This window comes from Larus michahellis, chromosome 5, assembly GCF_964199755.1.
Source record: "Larus michahellis chromosome 5, bLarMic1.1, whole genome shotgun sequence".
NCBI classification, from domain to species: Eukaryota; Metazoa; Chordata; class Aves; order Charadriiformes; family Laridae; genus Larus; species Larus michahellis.
In genome coordinates, this window is record NC_133900.1 from 71807764 (window position 1) to 71826090 (window position 18327).

Genomic DNA, 18327 nt, shown 5'->3' on the forward strand with positions numbered 1-18327 from the left:
CCAGCCAGCCCTGTTGCTTTTTATGTTTTATTGGGGTTTCTTAAGTCTTAGTATGCCTGTAAAATGTTAATGCAGCCATATAATAAATGCCTTGCATAAGGATTTTTAAAATATTCTCATAAAAATAAGTGTTTAACCTCATTTCTCACTTTCAAATTAAATAGTCTGAACACTCAAGTCCTTGAGGACTTTTTTTATCCAACACTTGTTCAGACCCGTTTAAAAAAAAAATAATTGCTGCATGATATCACTGACAAGAACAAATGTAATTTGTGAGAAATAAAGTAGCATAACTTAAAAATCACCTCATCCCGAAGATCTAGCCCTCCAAAATACACTGTTTGGTCTGCACAGTGTTTTTCCCAGATCTTTTTTAGAACGGCAGGTCTGGTACACTGGTCAGCAGAAAGGCCTCTTGCTTCCAGACAGAGTTTGGATACAATCCCCAGAGCTTTGCTAATGGCAGAAAATTCATTAACACAAATTCAGTACAGTTACATCTCCCCTGTCTGCTTGCGTGCTGTGTGCCTGCTGGCCCAGCGCATGGTTGAAGGAAGGAGTGAACCTGTTTCTGTTAATGCAGGTGTTAGTGATGGGCTGGAGCTATTTGTGCTTTATATAAAAAAGAAATAGGATGAAATGATGTGGGACTTGTTGTGAAAGTGTCTTTTGGAAGCAGTTCAGAGTTTTGGCCCCTTTGATCCTTTTCTAAGGATGAACTTCTCAAGCAGAGAAGTCGATGTAGACCTTTCAGTTGGCCTTGCCCATGTGTTCAGGAAAGTAGGTGGTTCTCCTTAACGGTTATGACGTGTTGGTCAGAGCAGAGCACAGTGCTTTGAGATGAGACTTCTTCAGATTGCTCTTGTGAGAAGATGTATTTGCGCAATAACACGTTGCTGCAGAGTTGATGTTTGAACCTACCTGGCTGCTTATCCATGGCAATGAAGGCCCAGCAGCGGGAGGTGACAACTAGAGTACAAGGTACATGTGGGGTTGTAGGGTATAGTTTGATTCCTGGCCTAGGCTGAAGACTTCTCCAGAGTACCTTTTTTATTGCATTGTTAATAGCTATAAAACCTTTGGTTCTGCTGTCTTTGGACACCCTGGGAGACCTGAGTGAGCACAGGGGATAAATGTTGGCCTTTTATTAGGACATCTAGGGACTCTTGGTAGAAAGTATTTTTATTTTCCTATCCCAAGTGGCAGAAGGCAAGTACCCATGCACTCTGCTGGAACCAGTTGCCACCATTTCAGGTCTTCTGTTTTCTTCTACTGTATGGGAATGAAAAATTTGTTGATATGAGGGAAGGGTACAAGAAAAGAAATACACAACCGGTTTGACCCAGTAGGCACAAGGTGGCAAATACTTAACGCTAAAGGCTTTCTTAGTGTGAGTTTCAAAAGCTCTTAAACTGGAATAAACCCTTTAAGGGTGATTCTATTGCAAGTTATGCATCTCACCAGTCTACAAAATATGAATGATATTTAAATGTCCCTTGGTAGGTGATATGCCATTAGTTTTAAAAACAACAAAACTTGCCATCTCTTTAGGTTCTGTTATTTAGGAGTGCTCCAATCCAATCCTGAGCAATACAACCCACAGAGAAACCCAGATTAGCGTACCCCCCAGCACTCTGTTTAAGGGGTGAAGCATGGTATTATGCTAACCTTGCTGTTCACGCGTAAAGGCAATAACATGTGTATTCTGTCCTTCATTTCTGAGTAAATACCTGCAGACAGGATGGGATCTGTGCATGTCCTTTTCCATCCACTGTCCTGACCTTTCAGTTTTCCCTTGAGAGCGGTTCATTCCCATCTTTGCTTGCCTGAATACAAACGTTGGCTAAATACATATATGCACAGCTTTCTGTGTCTGTTCACTTTGATTACTGTGGACACAGTTGCCTACAATTTTATCTTCATTGGGTGCTTCTCCTGCTAATGGGAATATTTGGCTTGTTGGCTCACCTAAAGCTACAGACGATCATTTGAAGACTGCTGTGAAATCACTTCCTGTGGAATTGCATGGCTTTTATTTTTTTTTTGCTTTTAATGGCACAACTGAGGTCATGTTTTACTAATAACAGGTAGTAGGGGGGGAGCAGTAAGTACTTTATCTTCATGTGAAAATCTTTATATGATACGAATGGATGTATAATATCAAACCATGACCTTTTTTTTCCTTTAACTCTCCAAAGGTCGGGGACAGAAATAGTATGTGTAAAAAGAGACTGTTTTATCCTGAACGTCAGCTTCGCTTTGTTAGGTTAGCTGTATTAATGAGTTGGTGCTGATAGCATTGAGTTTCTTTGAGGCAGGGAGGGGAGAGGAGGAAGTACCATGCTGTTTGCGCTGCGTGTACTTCTCTGGGCAGGCTCTCCCCGGTTTTGTAGCAATAGCATTTAGCCAGCCATGCTGCCCTTAATATACTTCTCAAGCCTCTCTTGTTTTACACTAAAATGGAAACTTCTGTCTTCGATGTTCATTGGCGGCATCTTGAAAATTCACTGGGAACAAACCTTCAGAAAGTAAAATGTTCTGAACAGGACGATTTTAATAAGAGCTATTGACAGACGCATAACGTTAGTAATGCTTCTTACTGAGAGGCAAAGTTGCAGTCAAATAACAAAAACAAGAGAAAGTTGAGGAGTATAATGCCTGAAGTACTGTGTGGGAGCCATAGGGATGCGAACTGGGCCTTCTAGGGGACTGCTGCTTTTGGGAGCTTCGAAACGGTGCAGGTGTCTGATTCTGCTGTAGCACCCTCGTGTGGCTTTAGCTCTAACAAGCTGAAGGAATACGAGCCTCCGAATAATGCTGCGCCACTTCTTCTTTCCCCCTTGTTCAGGAGCATGAGCATGTTTGACATGAGATGTGAAGAAGAAGCTGTGACTCAGCCTCACAGCAAAGCTCGCCATGAGAAACTGCAGAACGTACACAACCAGCTGAAAGAGGACGAGACCAGATGGCAAGACGTGAGTATACAACATCGTCTGCAGTGCTGGCGTTGAGGCCAGCTAGCCAGGCAAAACAGTACAACCCGCTACATCTACAGTTGCTCTGTACCCCTAAAATAATCAGGAGCACTTTATTCCCCTCCCCTTCTCCTGCAATGGATTGTTGCTAAAAGCACAGAAGTTCATAATTTGATGTAAATTACAGAATACGAGGTCTTCTGGTGCCTCTGCATGCCCAACAACTAATTTGCTTTTTTAAAAAATGTAATTAAACTGTGATTAGGGAAAAATGGAAGCAGAAAGCAGCTTCTAATGGCTCACTTCTCCAACTTCTCTAAATAGTGAATACCCAAAGTGACAAAATACAAAACTAAGCAGGACAGTGAATAAATAGGTTGGGCTTGGCTTTAATCAGTTTGCATAGATACAGAAAATGCTAACATTTTCCATTTTGTCTAAGCAAACAAATTGCCCTTCAAGTTAGCTATCCCCTACTTGGGTTACAAGTCTTTTCCAAACCCTCTTTCCTCAATGTCCTGGCATTTGGCACTATCTTCAGCAAATTAGCAAGGACTGAAAAGCATGATTTGCAGGTAAGTTGGTATCAGGAGTTTTAGTATAAACTCTGTTCGTTCTTAAAGACTGATTTTAAGTAAGGAATTTGGGGCATATTTTTTAATCAAAACAAAACACATCTTTTCAAGCAGCTAGTACAGTAATTTGCCATTCTAAGGACAGCTACTGTGAAACGTCTCAGAGAGGTTTTTGGTAGAAAATTCAAGGAAAAGGCCAAAAAAGAACAGTACATACCACTAAGAAATAACTTTTTGTAATAAAACAATGAAGAACTTCAGCTGAGAGGTCTGTATGTGTGGGAAGCCATGATTTCCCAGCAGAGATAAGAATGAGTCCAAAGGCATTCAAGAGGTTTGAGAACTCTGTGCTGTTGAATGGAAAATCCTCTGAGCTAAAGTGTGTAAGTTTTCTAAGCCCTCAGCACCTTCTACACTGAACTAAAACTTCTGAAGAGGTACTAAAAATGCCCTTACTGGAATGTCCTTGGCATTCAGAGGGCTTTATGGAGGCGACACCGCATTCATGGTCTCATATTTTTTATGTGCCCATGCTGTAAATTTGCCAACAATTAACAGTTTCATGGCTTTTTTATTATTGTTATTCTAAAGTATCAGAGCTGGAAAAGATAAATATGTCTGGGTTTTAATTACAAAAAGAGGAGGAGGGCTTATGTTATGAAATTTGCTAATGAAAAACTAATTTCCAAACAACAGGCAATAGTGGGAGTAGCTGAATAAAGAAATGCTTTGGTACTTCAATGAGAATAATTAGTAACTGAGGAAAATGAAAGGCCTATGTTTCAAGGAGGGGATTATAGACTGATATATGTAGGTCATGTGAAGAAATAGTTTAATGAGCATTCCCTTGAGTCTAACGTCAATAATTTGTGGTTTTAAGCTAAATTAAAAGTGACAAGGTTTGTTCCTGGTTTTAATAAAATAAGTTATGCTTGCAGTACCTTCTGTTGTTTACCAATAAAAATGCAATTAAAATATTTGGAGAACCATGTAATTAATGAAATAGCCTTTGAATTGAGTATGTGTGCAGAATTTCTGGTTTTCATTAAAACCAGAATTTGTTAGAGTGCGTGAAATATAATCTGTATACTAATCTCCTGATGTTGTAAAGTTAATGAAAAATGTGCCGCTGCAGTTTCCTAGGAAGTTATTTTTCTTTGCAGAGGTTCTACAGAGGTTGTTTTTTACGTGTAAAGTTTTGTTCCTTTACTGATTAATTGCAGAGAAATTTTATGGCTTAAAAAAATTCTTTACTGTAATACTAGAAAAATTCTTTACTGTAATACTTTTACTGTGAGAAATATCTTGTCTCTGTACTCTCCCAAACTTGTGAATTCATAACCCAAGCAGGGTGCAAGACATAGGTGCCCATAACAGGTATCTCCTGTGGCTCTCTGGTTTAATGTCAGGCTGGTTTTGCAGGAACGGTAAAGAGAACGGTAAAGAGAACGGTAAAGAGAACGGTAAAGAATCAGTGGATCTTCTGGACAATTTTGGACAGACAGCTTCCAAAAAGAATACGATCATTGCTTCAGCAAGGACATATCTACATAGATGGATACATAGGCTTTTTGCTCTTTCCTGTCTCAACCCAACCAGGCATGCACCACTTTAGTCCCTAGCCTGTGTTGCTCAGATCTTGACCCAAAATATTGGAGGGTGTCCATGAAGAAGAATTTTTGGATGCTGCACTGGACTTTTCTGTCAAAAAAGAAAAAAAAAAGCATGGGTCAACCATGCTTGCATGTAGTTGGCTGATAGCATGGGACTGGGCTTTCCAAGGCAGATTCTCAGTGCGGCTGTAGTTCATGGTGAAATGACATCCCTTCCTCCAGTCGACTCCCATCTTCCACACATCTGATTATTAAAATTCTTCACCAAACATAATTTTTCTACTTCATCTTCCTGGGGAATCAGATTTTGTCCCTAACATCCCAAAATGAGTGCCTTTACTGGTCCTTTTAGACAAGATTTCCTGGTCCTATTACCTAGTGCCCTTCTGCAACACTACAAAGCCAAAATGAAAATACACCAGTGGAGCCATGAAATCCTTACTGCATCCTGCTGTTGGGAGGAAAATCAGTCAGGAAACATCTTCATTTTCTGGTACAATCTCCTTTTCTCTTTAAAATAAACTGCCGCCTGCAGGTGATGGGAGCAAGTGTTTCTGTGTCCGGTTTTTAGCTATTTGCAGCTCTGCATTCAGGTGCCTTCCTTCTCTCGCAGGACCTGGCTCGGTGGAAGAGTCGTCGAAGGAGCGCTTCACAGGATTTAATTAAAAAAGAAGCTGAGAGAAAGAAAATGGAGAGGTTATTGTCTGGAGACGGAACAAACGAGCGCAGAAAAAGCATCAAAACCTACCGAGAAATTGTGGAAGAGAAGTAAGTTTGTTTGTTTTTACTGAAATGCAGAGGCGTGTCTGAAACTGCTGTGTGCTCCATACGTGATAGGCGGCTGTGGGCAGCTATGTCTGCAAGCCTGGGATGAGGGAGAGGGAAGGATGTTGACGGAGCAGAGGGAAATAGGAGTGATTTCCAGTGTTAATTTCAGTCCAATGATCTTTTTTCTGTTGTCTCTCATGCAGAGAGAGAAGAGAGCGGGAGCTTCATGAGGCGTACAAGAATGCAAAGTCGCAGGAGGAGGCTGAGAGCATCCTCCAGCAGTACATCGAAAGATTCACTATCAGTGAAGCTGTCCTTGAGCGTTTGCAGATGCCAAAAATTCTGGAAAGAAGCCATTCAGTGGAGCCAAATTCCCCACTGAAAGACCCAAATCCTCTGAGATACTTAAGGCAACAGTCGCTGCCTGCTCCAAAATTCACTGCCACCATTGAAGCAACCATTGTTCCCACCACTGAACTAGAGCCCAGCGGTTCGACGGGCCGTACATCTCCCAGCAAAAGTGTTGTCTCCAAGGCTGTGCCTATGCTGACACCCAAGCCTTACTCCCAGCCCAAAAATACACAGGAAGTTTTAAAGAGCTTTAAGGTAGGATACGTTGCACTCCCCAAAGTCAATCAGGATGCAAAGGAGATCCTAACTAAATCACCTAAACGTATAAATGTTTAATGCAGTTAAGCAGAATATGGTTGAAGCATTCTGATGTTATAAAACTCAGCTCTGTGCTGCCCAGTCTAGTGATCTCTTCTTGGTTACCAGTCTTTTTAGAAACTTGACCTGTTCAGATTGACATATTTGTGCTGGTTATTTTTCCTCAGGCTAAATTTGTTTGGGGAAAGACAGGGAAAGGGAGGTCTCTAAGAAAAACGCAAGACATTTTCCGAGAAAGAGGTTAGGTAAAAGTACATTGTCATGGGTTTTGTTTTTAAAAAAAAAAAGGGAAGGGGCAGGGAACGTGAGGCCTTGACTTTGGGAGCAAGACCTGAATCACAGAATGGTTGGGGTTGGAAGGGACCTCTGGAGATCATCTAGTCCAACCCCCCCGCCAGAGCAGGGTCACCTAGAGCAGGTTGCACAGGAACGTGTCCAGGTGGGTTTTGAATGTCTCCAGAGACGGAGACTCCACCACCTCTCTGGGCAGCCTGTTCCAGTGCTCTGCCACCCTCAAAGTAAAGAAGTTCCTCCTCATGTTCAGATGGAATTTCCTGTGTTCCAGTTTGTGACTGTTGCCCCTTGTCCTGTGTCCTGTCGCTGGGCACCACTGAAAAGATCTGGCCCCATCCTCTTGGCAGCCACCCTTTAGATATTTATAAGCATTGACAAGGTTCCCTCTGAGTCTTCTCTTCTCCAGGCTAAACAGACCCTGGAAAATCGGAACCCTTTTGTGTCAGGGGTCTGGTTTTTGCCATACCCAAACAAGTCTGTCCCATTCAGCCAAGTCATAAGCCTTTGAAACACTGCAGTGTGCATGTATTCAGTGTGGAGAGTCCTTACTCCTTCAGAGTCAAGAACCAGCTTGCCCAAGGATACTGTCTGTCCTAAACATGCTTCTCACCGGGGATGAACGGGGAAAGCTGCTTCACTGGCATAAAGAGGGAATGTAGGCTGTCTGTGCAGGTTTGGGGAAACAGATTGGTACTGGGGCAGCGGTGTAACTGGGGATTGCTGGTGAGAGATGTGGAGTGACTGTGCAGGGTTGCAAGAATTGCATAAAGATTGTGGGAATAAAAGAAGAGAGCTTGGACGAAAGCAAGGCTGCCTGGAATATGGAGCCAGCTAGGAGATTTGTGGGCAAAGGGGATAGGAAAAGAGACTGAAGCTAGGGTATGAAACCTGAGTATAGCTTTGGGCTGGGTGGCTGTGGAGAATGGGAGTAAGGTACTGAATGAATGGTGGAGAAAGCAAAGAACTGGGATGTGTTAGAGAGAACAGGCCTGAATACATCAAGTTGGAAGAAATCTGCTTCTCACAGTGCCTGTGACAAAACTGGAGCTTCCCCAAGTCTCATTGTAGCTTTGTTGTAAGCTGTGGGAAGTATGGGTGCCCACAGCTCGTAGAGTTCAGGTTCCCTTGTGTCTGCCATTGGTGTCTACTACTTTGCTAGTGGCATGCAGGGGTCCCTGCAGCCCTGCTGATGTCCCAGTAGCATTGCTATCATCTATATTCAGGTTGTTTACGTTTTAAAAAATAAGTCAGCTTTGTAAAGATATTGAAAAAGCGTGTTGTCGTGTCTGTAATTTCCTGAAGTCTGCCCCAGCTCTTGTGGAAACCCTCCCACCATGTTTCCTAGTTGAAACGTGAAACCGGTAATTCCTATTTTTCCTATACCTCAGCTAGCGTTCCCCTGGCATTTATGTTTTAGACAACAGTGAAGCATGGATCTTTGGGGAGTTTTTTTCTGATCCATGCCACTTTTTTCCTCAGAGGACGAAGATATATGTGTGTATGACCTTCATGTTAATGCATATATAGTTCTTGTATGGAGAAACTAACCCATGGCTGCTTCTCCCCCCCCACCAACCACTACTAAAAGCCTGCCTAGGTCTTGTTCGCTTGATGTGGAAGAATGTGATTTGTCTCAGTAGGAATCATTCCCTAGCACATGTAGCTGTAGCATTATTTTCCCCTGAAACACCAGTCTGTGGATGATTCTGGGCTCTGGTGACAATGTGTTGACTTGCTCCAGATCAGAAGGAAAGGAGTATGTTTGTTTAACTCTGCAGCCAGGGCATCTGTCCTGATCATTCAAACATTTGGTTTTCCTCCCTAATATAAATAGAGAAATGTCTTAGTCTAAACAGAGACACTAAAATGGATGGTGTGACCTGCCAGTGTTTTCCTGGCTTTTTTATTTCTGAGATCTTTCATGACCTGCTTCTCTAGTAGATAAACCAGCACACAGTCCCAGAAGACTTGCGGCTCGGTGTCTGCCCACACTTGGGTTTGGAAATAAACCCTAAGAGTATTACTGTGTTGAGTGGATGATGGCAGTGAGGAAAGGGAGGGAACTTTTTCATCTGAAAAGTAGTCAGAAGAGGTGAAACCGTGGAGCTGGGCTGTTTCTCCTCTGCCTGGGAGCTGATTGCGCAAGGTGCTGTCTTCCGCTCCCCATGCTCCTGTCAGAGATGAGGATGCCCAGCCTCTTGGAGATAGCCCCTTAGTTAATCGCCCTCAGATAGAGAACAGACCTGTGGATGCGCGTATACAAGAAGTCCACGGGAGGAGTTTGCCCCCAGCTTAGAGCTGATGGCATATGCTAAGTTGGAGTTCTGCTCTTGAAGTATCCAAGCTGTTTACTCGAGAAATAAAGTACTGAAGATAAGTAAATGGTGAAATAAGGAGTGGGGCAGGGAGGATGAGGTGGGAAGAACTTTGTTTTCTTAAACTGTGTTTACATTTGATAAAGTAGTTTTGACACTTGTTGCATCAGTTTTCAGTAGCAGTGAAATAAGTGAAAAGTTCCCATGGAATGGCTTACATCTGAGCTTGTTTTCATGTCTGTTTTTTGTTTATGCAGTGGAGAAACCTGAAATGACTAATCACTATGTATATCCCAGATAGCTTCTCTAAGAAATCACTGATCCATGCCATTATTCCCCCAAAGTCCAACGATAAACAGAGAAGAGTCTGTCCATATTTACTCCCTCACCTTTGCGTTGTCTCCCGTGGTGGTGATTTTGCAAGGAAGGATCTCTGTGCAGAGAGTAGCAAAGCCCTCCTTCAAGTCTATTTGAAACTCACCCCTGCTGACAAGCCTGTAAATGTCTGTGCTGTAGCTGGACAGGAGCAGGATGGTGTTAGTGATACCTGGTCATCCTCTCCTGGTCTCTCTCCAGCAGGGCCCTCTGATGGTGAATGGCTGGCGAGTTCTTTGTAGCAAGACTTTTTTCACCTATACCATGGCTTCTACAAACAGCCCTCCAAACTGAAGGAAGTCTTTACATGCCACCTCCATTCAGAACATAATCATGAAGTATTAAAGTCCCAAGAGGAAGCTGTATCAGTGCAGAGGAAGAACCGAGAGCTTATTTTGTATTTTCTTCCTTGCTTAAGGTTTTCTTAGTGGGAATATATGCCCACCAAGGAGCTCGCTTGACCCTGAGAACAAAGTCGTTAAACTGTTTCTGCTTTCTCCTTTTCATGGAGACAGCATAAAATCATTTTCTGGGAAAGCAGCTATTTATTTTATCGCCTCGTAGAGAAGGTGGAATGCCCAGTTTTACTTTCTGGTTCCCTGCTTCAATGTTATGAACAGGATGAACTCTGCTGCTCCTGACCCTTCAAAGTTCACATGACAGCGCTTCAGAAAGCATGGTCTACTAATACTGTGGTGAGGTCATCAGGTTACGTAGCAGTTCATCAGTGTAATTAGTCTTGGAAAACCTGCTTGCCTCTTGCATGAGGCAATGCAAAACCCAGCAGTTTTGGTCTAAATTTAACATGAAGATTTGTTGTTCTTTTAAAGGCCACTGATCTGCGAAACATATAAAGGCTGTCTGTATGTTACTGGGACAACGCAATGTGGGAAACAAGGGAATCCAGAGAAATTATTACCTTCTGCCTGTATTTTGTTTATGACCCCCCTGGAATAGAGTTTTCTTCTGTCTCAGCCCATTGAATGAAATGTGTTTGGCTCTGTCCTTCACTAGTGGCACAGACTGTGTTAACAATTGTAATATCACGTTGAAGTCCTAATTTCCTAAATTCCTTTGAATGCTAATTGCCTCAGCGTATTTATTTAACTGTGTTCTGCAGGTAGATGGAAAAGTCAGCATGAATGGAGAGAATTTCAACGGCGTGGAAGAGAAGGATAAAGAGTGTACAACAGTAATATTTACTCCGTCACCAAGCAGATCTCTGAAATTTGACGGAGTAGCCAGAGGGGACAGGCCCCCAGTAGAGTTGAAGAAGGACCCCACAAGTGTTGAGCTCAGTTTACAGAGGCCTGCCACTCAGAGTGTGCACAAAGAGCCAACAGTAAGACCAACACGAACAAACCAGCCTTACTTTCTCTGCCAATTTTCTGTCTCATAACGTATTTAATCACTAACTAATGAAACCCGAGTGCTTATGTTTGCTTTATTTCAAGAGGGTGTGCCCAGACCAGCCTGGGGGGGGGCGAGGGGAAGAAAATCCTTTGTAAATGAAGGGCTTCTTCCTTTGGGATGCGGGTAGAGAAATGGGAGGGGAAGGTTCAAAAAACTTTTTGCAACCATCACCTTTTTTTTTTTTTTTTTTTTTTGGATGTCATGTAGCTGATAAGCATGCTTTAAATGTGCTGGGCCAGGGAGAAATCGACTCTGTGTCCCAGCTATTGTGCAGATTTATTCAGCGCTTCTCCTGATGTTAGCTGATTAGATCAGCAACATAATTGGACTGTGCAAGCCATTATAATTAGTCTCAGTTTTCAGTTTTCAAAGAAGAGGATGTGGATGTGCTGGCAGTTTTGAGCATTCAGCTTTCATTCCCGTCTCAAAAATATTAGAAAAGGGGATAAGCTATTGAAATGCTCGGAGGGGCCATCGTGCTGCTTAACTGCCTTATCAAGGAAACAAATTAATTTTACCTTTTCATCTTTCTCTCCCCCTCTTCCCCAGAGAAAAAGGCAGGAATAAAACTAGAGCATATCACAGCAGGAATCTAGATGCTACAAAACTGTAATAAAAGTAGATGGTAAAGACAAAGTAAGAAATAAGGACTGGACTGCAAATAAAGCATCTAAAAGGGTTGCAAACAAGTGGCAGGAGGGGGGATTCTGGCCCTTCTTTTCTGTGTAACAACAAAGAGAATCGGAGATGTTGTGAGAGTTGGAGTATGATAATTTTTGCTTTCATCTCAGATTCCTTCCAAGCATTGGCCAGATGGATAACAGGGAACGGGCAGGGATCTGTCCCTGGGAGTGATGGTTCATTCATGCCAAAGGGCTTATCTTACTCCCCTGCTTCATGCCAGCCTCTGGCCATGGACAAGCACGCTGTGGAGCCTGCAGCAAGCATGGGAGCTGGGATGTGCCATAAGCATGGACTTGATCCTGTCAGAGGAAACTGGTATAGAGTCAAGAGTGAATGATTTGCAGGAAAGCAGGCAGGGATGGCAGAGCAGAGGCTGCTCCTGGCAGAATTAATTGTCTGTAAGGGAAAAGGCAGGTAAGCATTGTGTCTGATATGGGGGAGCTGGTAATGGGAGTGTTTGGAGGATGAAGAAGAGCCTCAACTTGCTGTAGGTTAGAAGCACAGTGTCCATCAGAAAAGGAGAAAAATTAAAAGTGCTAATGTCTCCTTTTTTAGGATTTCTAAACCAGCGTAGCTATGGAAAAGTCAAGAGGAAATTCAGCAGCAAAACCCGATGTTAGGGCTTAGGTGTATTTGTACCTGTTTGATGTCCCCTCATCCTTCCCTTTCTACAGCTTTGAGGATGATGTGGACAGCTGACCACAGATTTTTCTGTGTCCAGTTCCCAGTGTCTTAGCCGTCATGATGATACTGGCAAAGGAGGCTGATTCCTTGTGACTCTGATGTTTGTGGAATAACTTCCTGGTTTGTGAGCTTGGGTGCCCTTAATGATGAAGCCTTCTAGAGAGAGTGAGCGTGCACCCAAATGGTGCTATTGACAGAGTTTCTCTGCTCTAAGAGTTTTATATCACTAGCTTCATGATTTCATGAAGTGAAACGATTTCACGGGTAGTGGAAACCACTATAATTACTCCTGGCATTTCAGCTTCAAGCAAAGGTATGTGTGTTAAGCAAGTCAAGGGTAGAGCAAGGAGAGGAGGCTGCTTGGAGGGGGGATCCTCCACGGGGAAACAAGGAGAATGCACTAAGTGTGATGGGGGCGGGGGGGAAGAAGGAGACTTGTCTGTGGCTGGAAGGGAGTATGTGCTTCCAGCCCAGGTAAAATTTACAAGCTCTGTTTCTTCTAGAGATTTGCTTTTCTTTACCTAGCTGCTTTGTTTTGATTTTCCAGGTCCCCATGCCTTAGAATAAGGCATAGGCAGTAATTTAGCTATTGGGCATGGAGGAGTGCCCTTGTTCATGGATGGAAAGGGCTTAGATGCCAGATTAGAGATGGGGCATGGTATTGATACTTGGCTTCTTCACTGTGTGTGTTGGGGTGCAGACCAGCACTGCTACAGCGCAGCTCGATATGAATGCGGTTCGTTACCTGCAAGAATTGGGCAGCTATGATGGACTTGCTTCATTCAGCCTTCTCCCTGTACCTATTTTACTTTGGTTTCTGGACAACTAACACAACGATGTCAGCCAGCATCTGTAGAGTCTGAAACGCTAAACTCCTCTCTGAAGGTGGAACCCTTCCTAGGAAGGCTGGGGATCCAAATGAGGAAAGAAAAGAGCCTCCTGGGCTTCTCCCACTGATAACGCGGGGCCTGTTGGTGGGCAGGATGCTGAATAACTCTGCAGCCGTCACTGTGAGCCCTCCAGAGGGGAAGAAGGGGTTTGCTTTTTGCTCCAGCAGGATGAGGCTGCCGAGCTACACATTCTGGGAAGTAAGAAAGCCTTCTGAAACTGCCACTCTGTCGCCTCCCACGAGGAGAAACCAGGGCTATAGTTATGTCTGATGCTTAACGCTACTGAATTTTTAGGACAGGAGAAGGCGGCGACAGAAACAGGGATGGAAATGCAGCTGAGATGAAGAAGCAGAGCTTTCCGGAGTGGAAGAAACAACTACATTTCTTTTGCCTTGAGGAAACTTTTACAAATTGAGCATGTTTTCAAAGCTTTTTCTAAACTTCCTTTCACTGCCTTTATCTGTATACTTGCCTTTACTGATATAGTTCTTGCTAGCTATGTCCTTCCCAGGCTTTGAATAACATTCACAGACACTAGTTCCTCTGCCTGTTAAGAGATGCTCTTTCTAGTGGGTTTTTTCCCCCCTCTAGTCACTTTGAGATTTATTTTGGTTTTGTATTTTATTCATTCCTTTTCTGCCCTGAGTCTCTTTTGTGAAGTATATATTCCTTTTCATATATCCATTACCTTTGGCCTTCCTGTCCTCCCCTTCTGATTCTCTTCCTGTTCTTTGCAGCCCCTTCCTCCTGTTCCTCCATCCCTCTTAGGGCTGCTCCCCTGCTGTTTCGGTTCAGTTGTCAAATGGAGTAGTCCTGTCTTCTCTCCGCCTGGCAGGCTTCCCTTTGAAGCTCCGTAGCCCTGCTCTAAATCTGTCCAGCTGGCCTCAGGCGTTGTCTGCAATACCAGAAGATGCTGTGCAGCTGTACTTCAACAACTCTTTTGGCCTGAAGTTTGGAAAGCGGTTTAGTCAAGTTGCACCACTTATGACACTAATATGATTGAGGTTTTTGGGGAGCTAGAGAAGTGTAGGGCTCATTTCTTATGGGTGAGACCTCAGCATCAGTTGTCTTTTTGATGGGGAAGAACCCCATCTATATGTGAATCAAATAATGATTGGCAATCAGAGACTGATTGGGAAACATACGTAACTCCTGCCTAAATCTACTATGAGATGAGATGCAAAAAGCTGCAGCAGGTGGGAAGGATGGTAAAGAAAAATATTTCTAAAAAACTATACCTGTGTCTGTAGTGTATAGGTGGAGTACTTAGATTTGGGGGGGGGGGGGGGATTTTACAAGAGACTTACCTTTACTCTAAGTAGCTCAGCAAATTTTGCCTGTGATTTAAGGCTAAGGATAAATTTGGTTTATAAGCAGGATGAAAATATCCCACTGGTGTTTGTGGAGTGATGTGTTGCTAAGAGAGGCAGTAGGTAAAGCACACCTCTCTTATTGCAGCTGGAGAAACAGGGGCAAATGGCCTGAAGACTGAATGGTCAGTCAGTGGCAATGTCAACGATAATGTGAGAATCATCTCCTCACTTTGGTCCTACCTGGAGCCTTTAGGTCATGTTGTCTTTCCATTGTACAGAACAGTTGCGCGCATTACAAATGCTGAGAAGGTGTTATCCTTTAGCTCTTTGAATGAGAAGTTGGCAAAGTAAATGTTTTGTTTTAAAACAACATTTGTGCAGATTTTAGTGTAGGGGAATTAATTTGTCACTGAGTAACATCACTTTATTTTAACCAATCTTTGCATGAGCGCTTAGAAATTATTGGCTTGTTATAGCTGTAATTGTAGCTTTGCTCTGATCAACCAAAAAAAAAATAAATATAGACAGCAACTTTAAAAAGATCAGGGCGGGGTGGTGATGGTGGGGAGAGATTTTGGCTTTCTTTTAATTTTTTGCTAGCTAGCTTAAACTTGTCCATTTCTACTCACTGCATGCTTGGCACAAAATAAACTTTTTTTTATATATCCAAGTAACACTCTCCTTCATCTTCAAAAATCCACTGATTGAACTGAGATTAAAGTATAAGCTTTCTTGTGGTTGGGGATTGTTGGCCAAGCTACAGGAGAGCAGCGTTGAAATCCTGATTTGTACATATCTGGTAGGATGAGTCTTTGTTCTTTGATTTGTTACAAGAAACACTTGTAGAGTAAGTGCATCTGTTCCAGATTGACAGCTTTGCCTTGAACCACACATGGGAAGATGCGCAGAGGGCTGGACTACCTGGAGGGAGAAAGGTTTAGGATGAGAAGTGAGAGCAGCAAAGCTTCAAAGCAGCTAGAAGGGAGCTCTGCTCAGGATTTGGTTACGAATCTAGCATCCGTGTCTCCTGTCCTCCAGACACCCGTGCACTTTTCAGTGGCTATGAGTGACAGGAGCTTATTTTATGTCCCAATTGAGCACTAATAACTCTAGAAAAATGACTAGCAGGAATACTTTGCAACACTTTCAAGGCCTCTCTGTCAATTACTGATCCACCCTGATCTTTGGTTGTACTAGCTGGCCTGAGTATAGCATTACATAGCTGCCAGATGAAGCAGATGACTTAACGTGTCAGAGCAGTGTTCTGGCTGTAGTAGTGTACTGGCATAGCATGCAAGGCACTTAGCCTTGGTCGTGCCACTGTTACTGCTTACAACAACAGAAAACACTAGCTTTGATGAGGAAACCATCGTATGAAAATTTTAAAGTCAATGATGCATGTACAATTTCAGTCACAGAAGCGATGTTTCAGGCAATTTCTACGTGTGGCTATCAATACTGCAACCACTTTCATTCCTGGGTGATTTTACAGAATTTAAACTGTAGTTCTAACCTGATTCTTTGCGATATGTCTGCATTCTCGCGGTTCCAGACAGCTTGTTTTGCCATGTTTTCATAGAAAATGCAGTAATGATATTTCATGTGTTTTTGTGTACAAGTAGTGTTAACTGACCTAAGTTTTGATTTAATTTACAATAAGGATTAATAAAGTTCTACTGTAACTTCCTTTGGAGTTTGAATTCTTGTAGTAGTTGTGACGTTCGGTGTTTTAGGAGTTCCTAGTTACTGTATTTTTAGGGTTTTATAGGGGTGTGAGGCTCTGCCACAGCAATAGGCAATGTGGCTATTTCTGGATAATTCTAAAATGCTCTTAATTAAAGAAATACTTGGGCTGAAATGGGATAAAAATCCTGTCTGCCACAAACTGAACTGATTTATTTTCATGGCTAATAGTTGGTTGGTAACACTGTATAGCCAGCTGTGCTTGTGTCTTTGTTAAATGGATGCCTGGGTTAGCAGAACTGAGGTGTTGCTTTGTCCTCTCATACTGACATGCTCATAACTGCAACTGCAATCACAATATTTAACTTTCCATCGTGGACTGAGGCTTCTAAATCCTAAATGGGAAGCTCACTTTAACTCCTGGGTAGCTAGATACACAGGGTAATAAAAACATCAATCCAAGTAGATGGCATTCTTCAGTTTTCAGGGGTTCCTGGGACAGAGTCTTCACACCAGCCTGGATCTGGGGGCAGAGATAACCACATGCCTTACACAGCAAGGTTTTTCCTCCTTCTCTTGAAGGCTTCATTGCCTGTGGCGGTGGGCAAGGAAGTGTTGTGTGACATGGAGTGGCTCTGTGGCCCTGCAGAATGATACCTGTGCCCACACGAAGGCATGTGGCTGGAGCGGGATGGTGCCCAGAGGCTGCCTGGGTCCGGTCCTTCATCCCAAAGCCTGAGAGCTCCTCTGAAACCCCTCGGGAACATCACTCACCAAGTTGTTTGGCTTTTCAGTGTCCATGTCAAAATACTCTTAGGTACAATTAAATGTTTGTATGCCTTTTTGGTGATCAGTGATAACATCATCATTTGATTACAAAATATTTATGAAATGTGAATGGTGATAGTCTGTGGGAGAAAAGACCTTTTATCGGCTGTATAAGTACAGGAATTTTCCTAAGTGTATCATATACCTGTGGATAAAATACTAGGTAATACTACATTACTGGGTATTATAAATAGAATTAGATATAGTGGGAAAGAGAGAGTTCCCCAGTGAAGTTGACTTAATTTTTTTATAAATTACTTACTAATCAGTTTTATATTTTTAGCTTTTATGTCACTAGCATTTAATTGCTCAGCGGAGGGAGGAGGAAGAGTCAAGTCTCGTGAGCAGGAACAGAACTTGTGTAGCATGCCATTGCAAAATTCAATTTTCCAGCAGCAAGTAGTAGCTCTTTCTATTATTTTTTTTTTCCCTCTTTGAAAGAATTTCTATAAATAACATCTATGTCAATACCAACCTCCTGGATATAGGTTATGGGTAGGTTTAGTTGTTGCACTTGTGCAGGATAGCTACATGACACAGCACCATGTTCAGGTTCCAGGGGTAACTCTAAACTCAGAGGTGATAAAAGTGCCTCATGTTTGTGCATTCGCTGAGCTTTTTAAACCCTCCGAGAGGCCAGAGTGGCTGTGCTCTTTCCCCAGTTCCAGCTGCCATCAGCACTTGACTTCCCTGGGTGTATGTAATGCTGTTTAATGCTTTTTATATTGGCCCCAGTTTATCACTGTTTAAAGCTTTAAAGCCTCTGAGGTTGAAATTAAAGCTCAATTTCATCTTTTCTTTTTTTTTTTAATTTTTCAATTTGGGCAGTTGCTTTTTGAGAGTGGAGGGTGAATTCCGTTACTTTACCAAAAATAATAATGACATAAACATTAATAATTGAAATTTGCAACAATTTCTCTGGAAGGGTTTATGCTTTGGAGCAGCGGGTAGAATTGTTGGGTAGGTGCCTCTTGCTTTTCCAGTTAAAATCCACCTTGTTTAGGGCAAACCCTGAGTTCTTGATAATAGCCATTCGTTTAGGTTTAACGGAGGTTTGTAGGTTGTAGAATGACAGAATAACTCGGATTGTAGGTCTCTAGCTAAGTCTTCTGCTCAAAGCAGGACCAGGCATGAGATCAGACCAAGTTGCTAAGGGCTTGATCATTCGAGTCTTGAAAATCTCCGAGGATGGAGATGGCACAACCTGTCTGGACAGCCTTTTATGCTGGCCTGGCTGTCCTCGTGGAG

At 42.8% G+C, this 18327-nt stretch overlaps 1 protein-coding gene across 16 annotated transcripts in view; it reads left to right on the top strand.

Moving 5' to 3' along the window:
- The window catches only part of LIMCH1 (LIM and calponin homology domains 1), a 181979-nt gene that overhangs the window by 139857 nt on the left and 23795 nt on the right, over positions 1–18327 (top strand). For all 16 annotated transcript variants that reach the window (XM_074587915.1, XM_074587919.1, XM_074587921.1 and 13 more), the window contains 4 exons: positions 2849–2975; positions 5777–5931; positions 6135–6537; positions 10705–10926. In XM_074587915.1, the coding sequence (XP_074444016.1) occupies positions 2849–2975; positions 5777–5931; positions 6135–6537; positions 10705–10926 (907 nt within the window). The remainder of the gene's footprint in view (positions 1–2848; positions 2976–5776; positions 5932–6134; positions 6538–10704; positions 10927–18327) is intronic.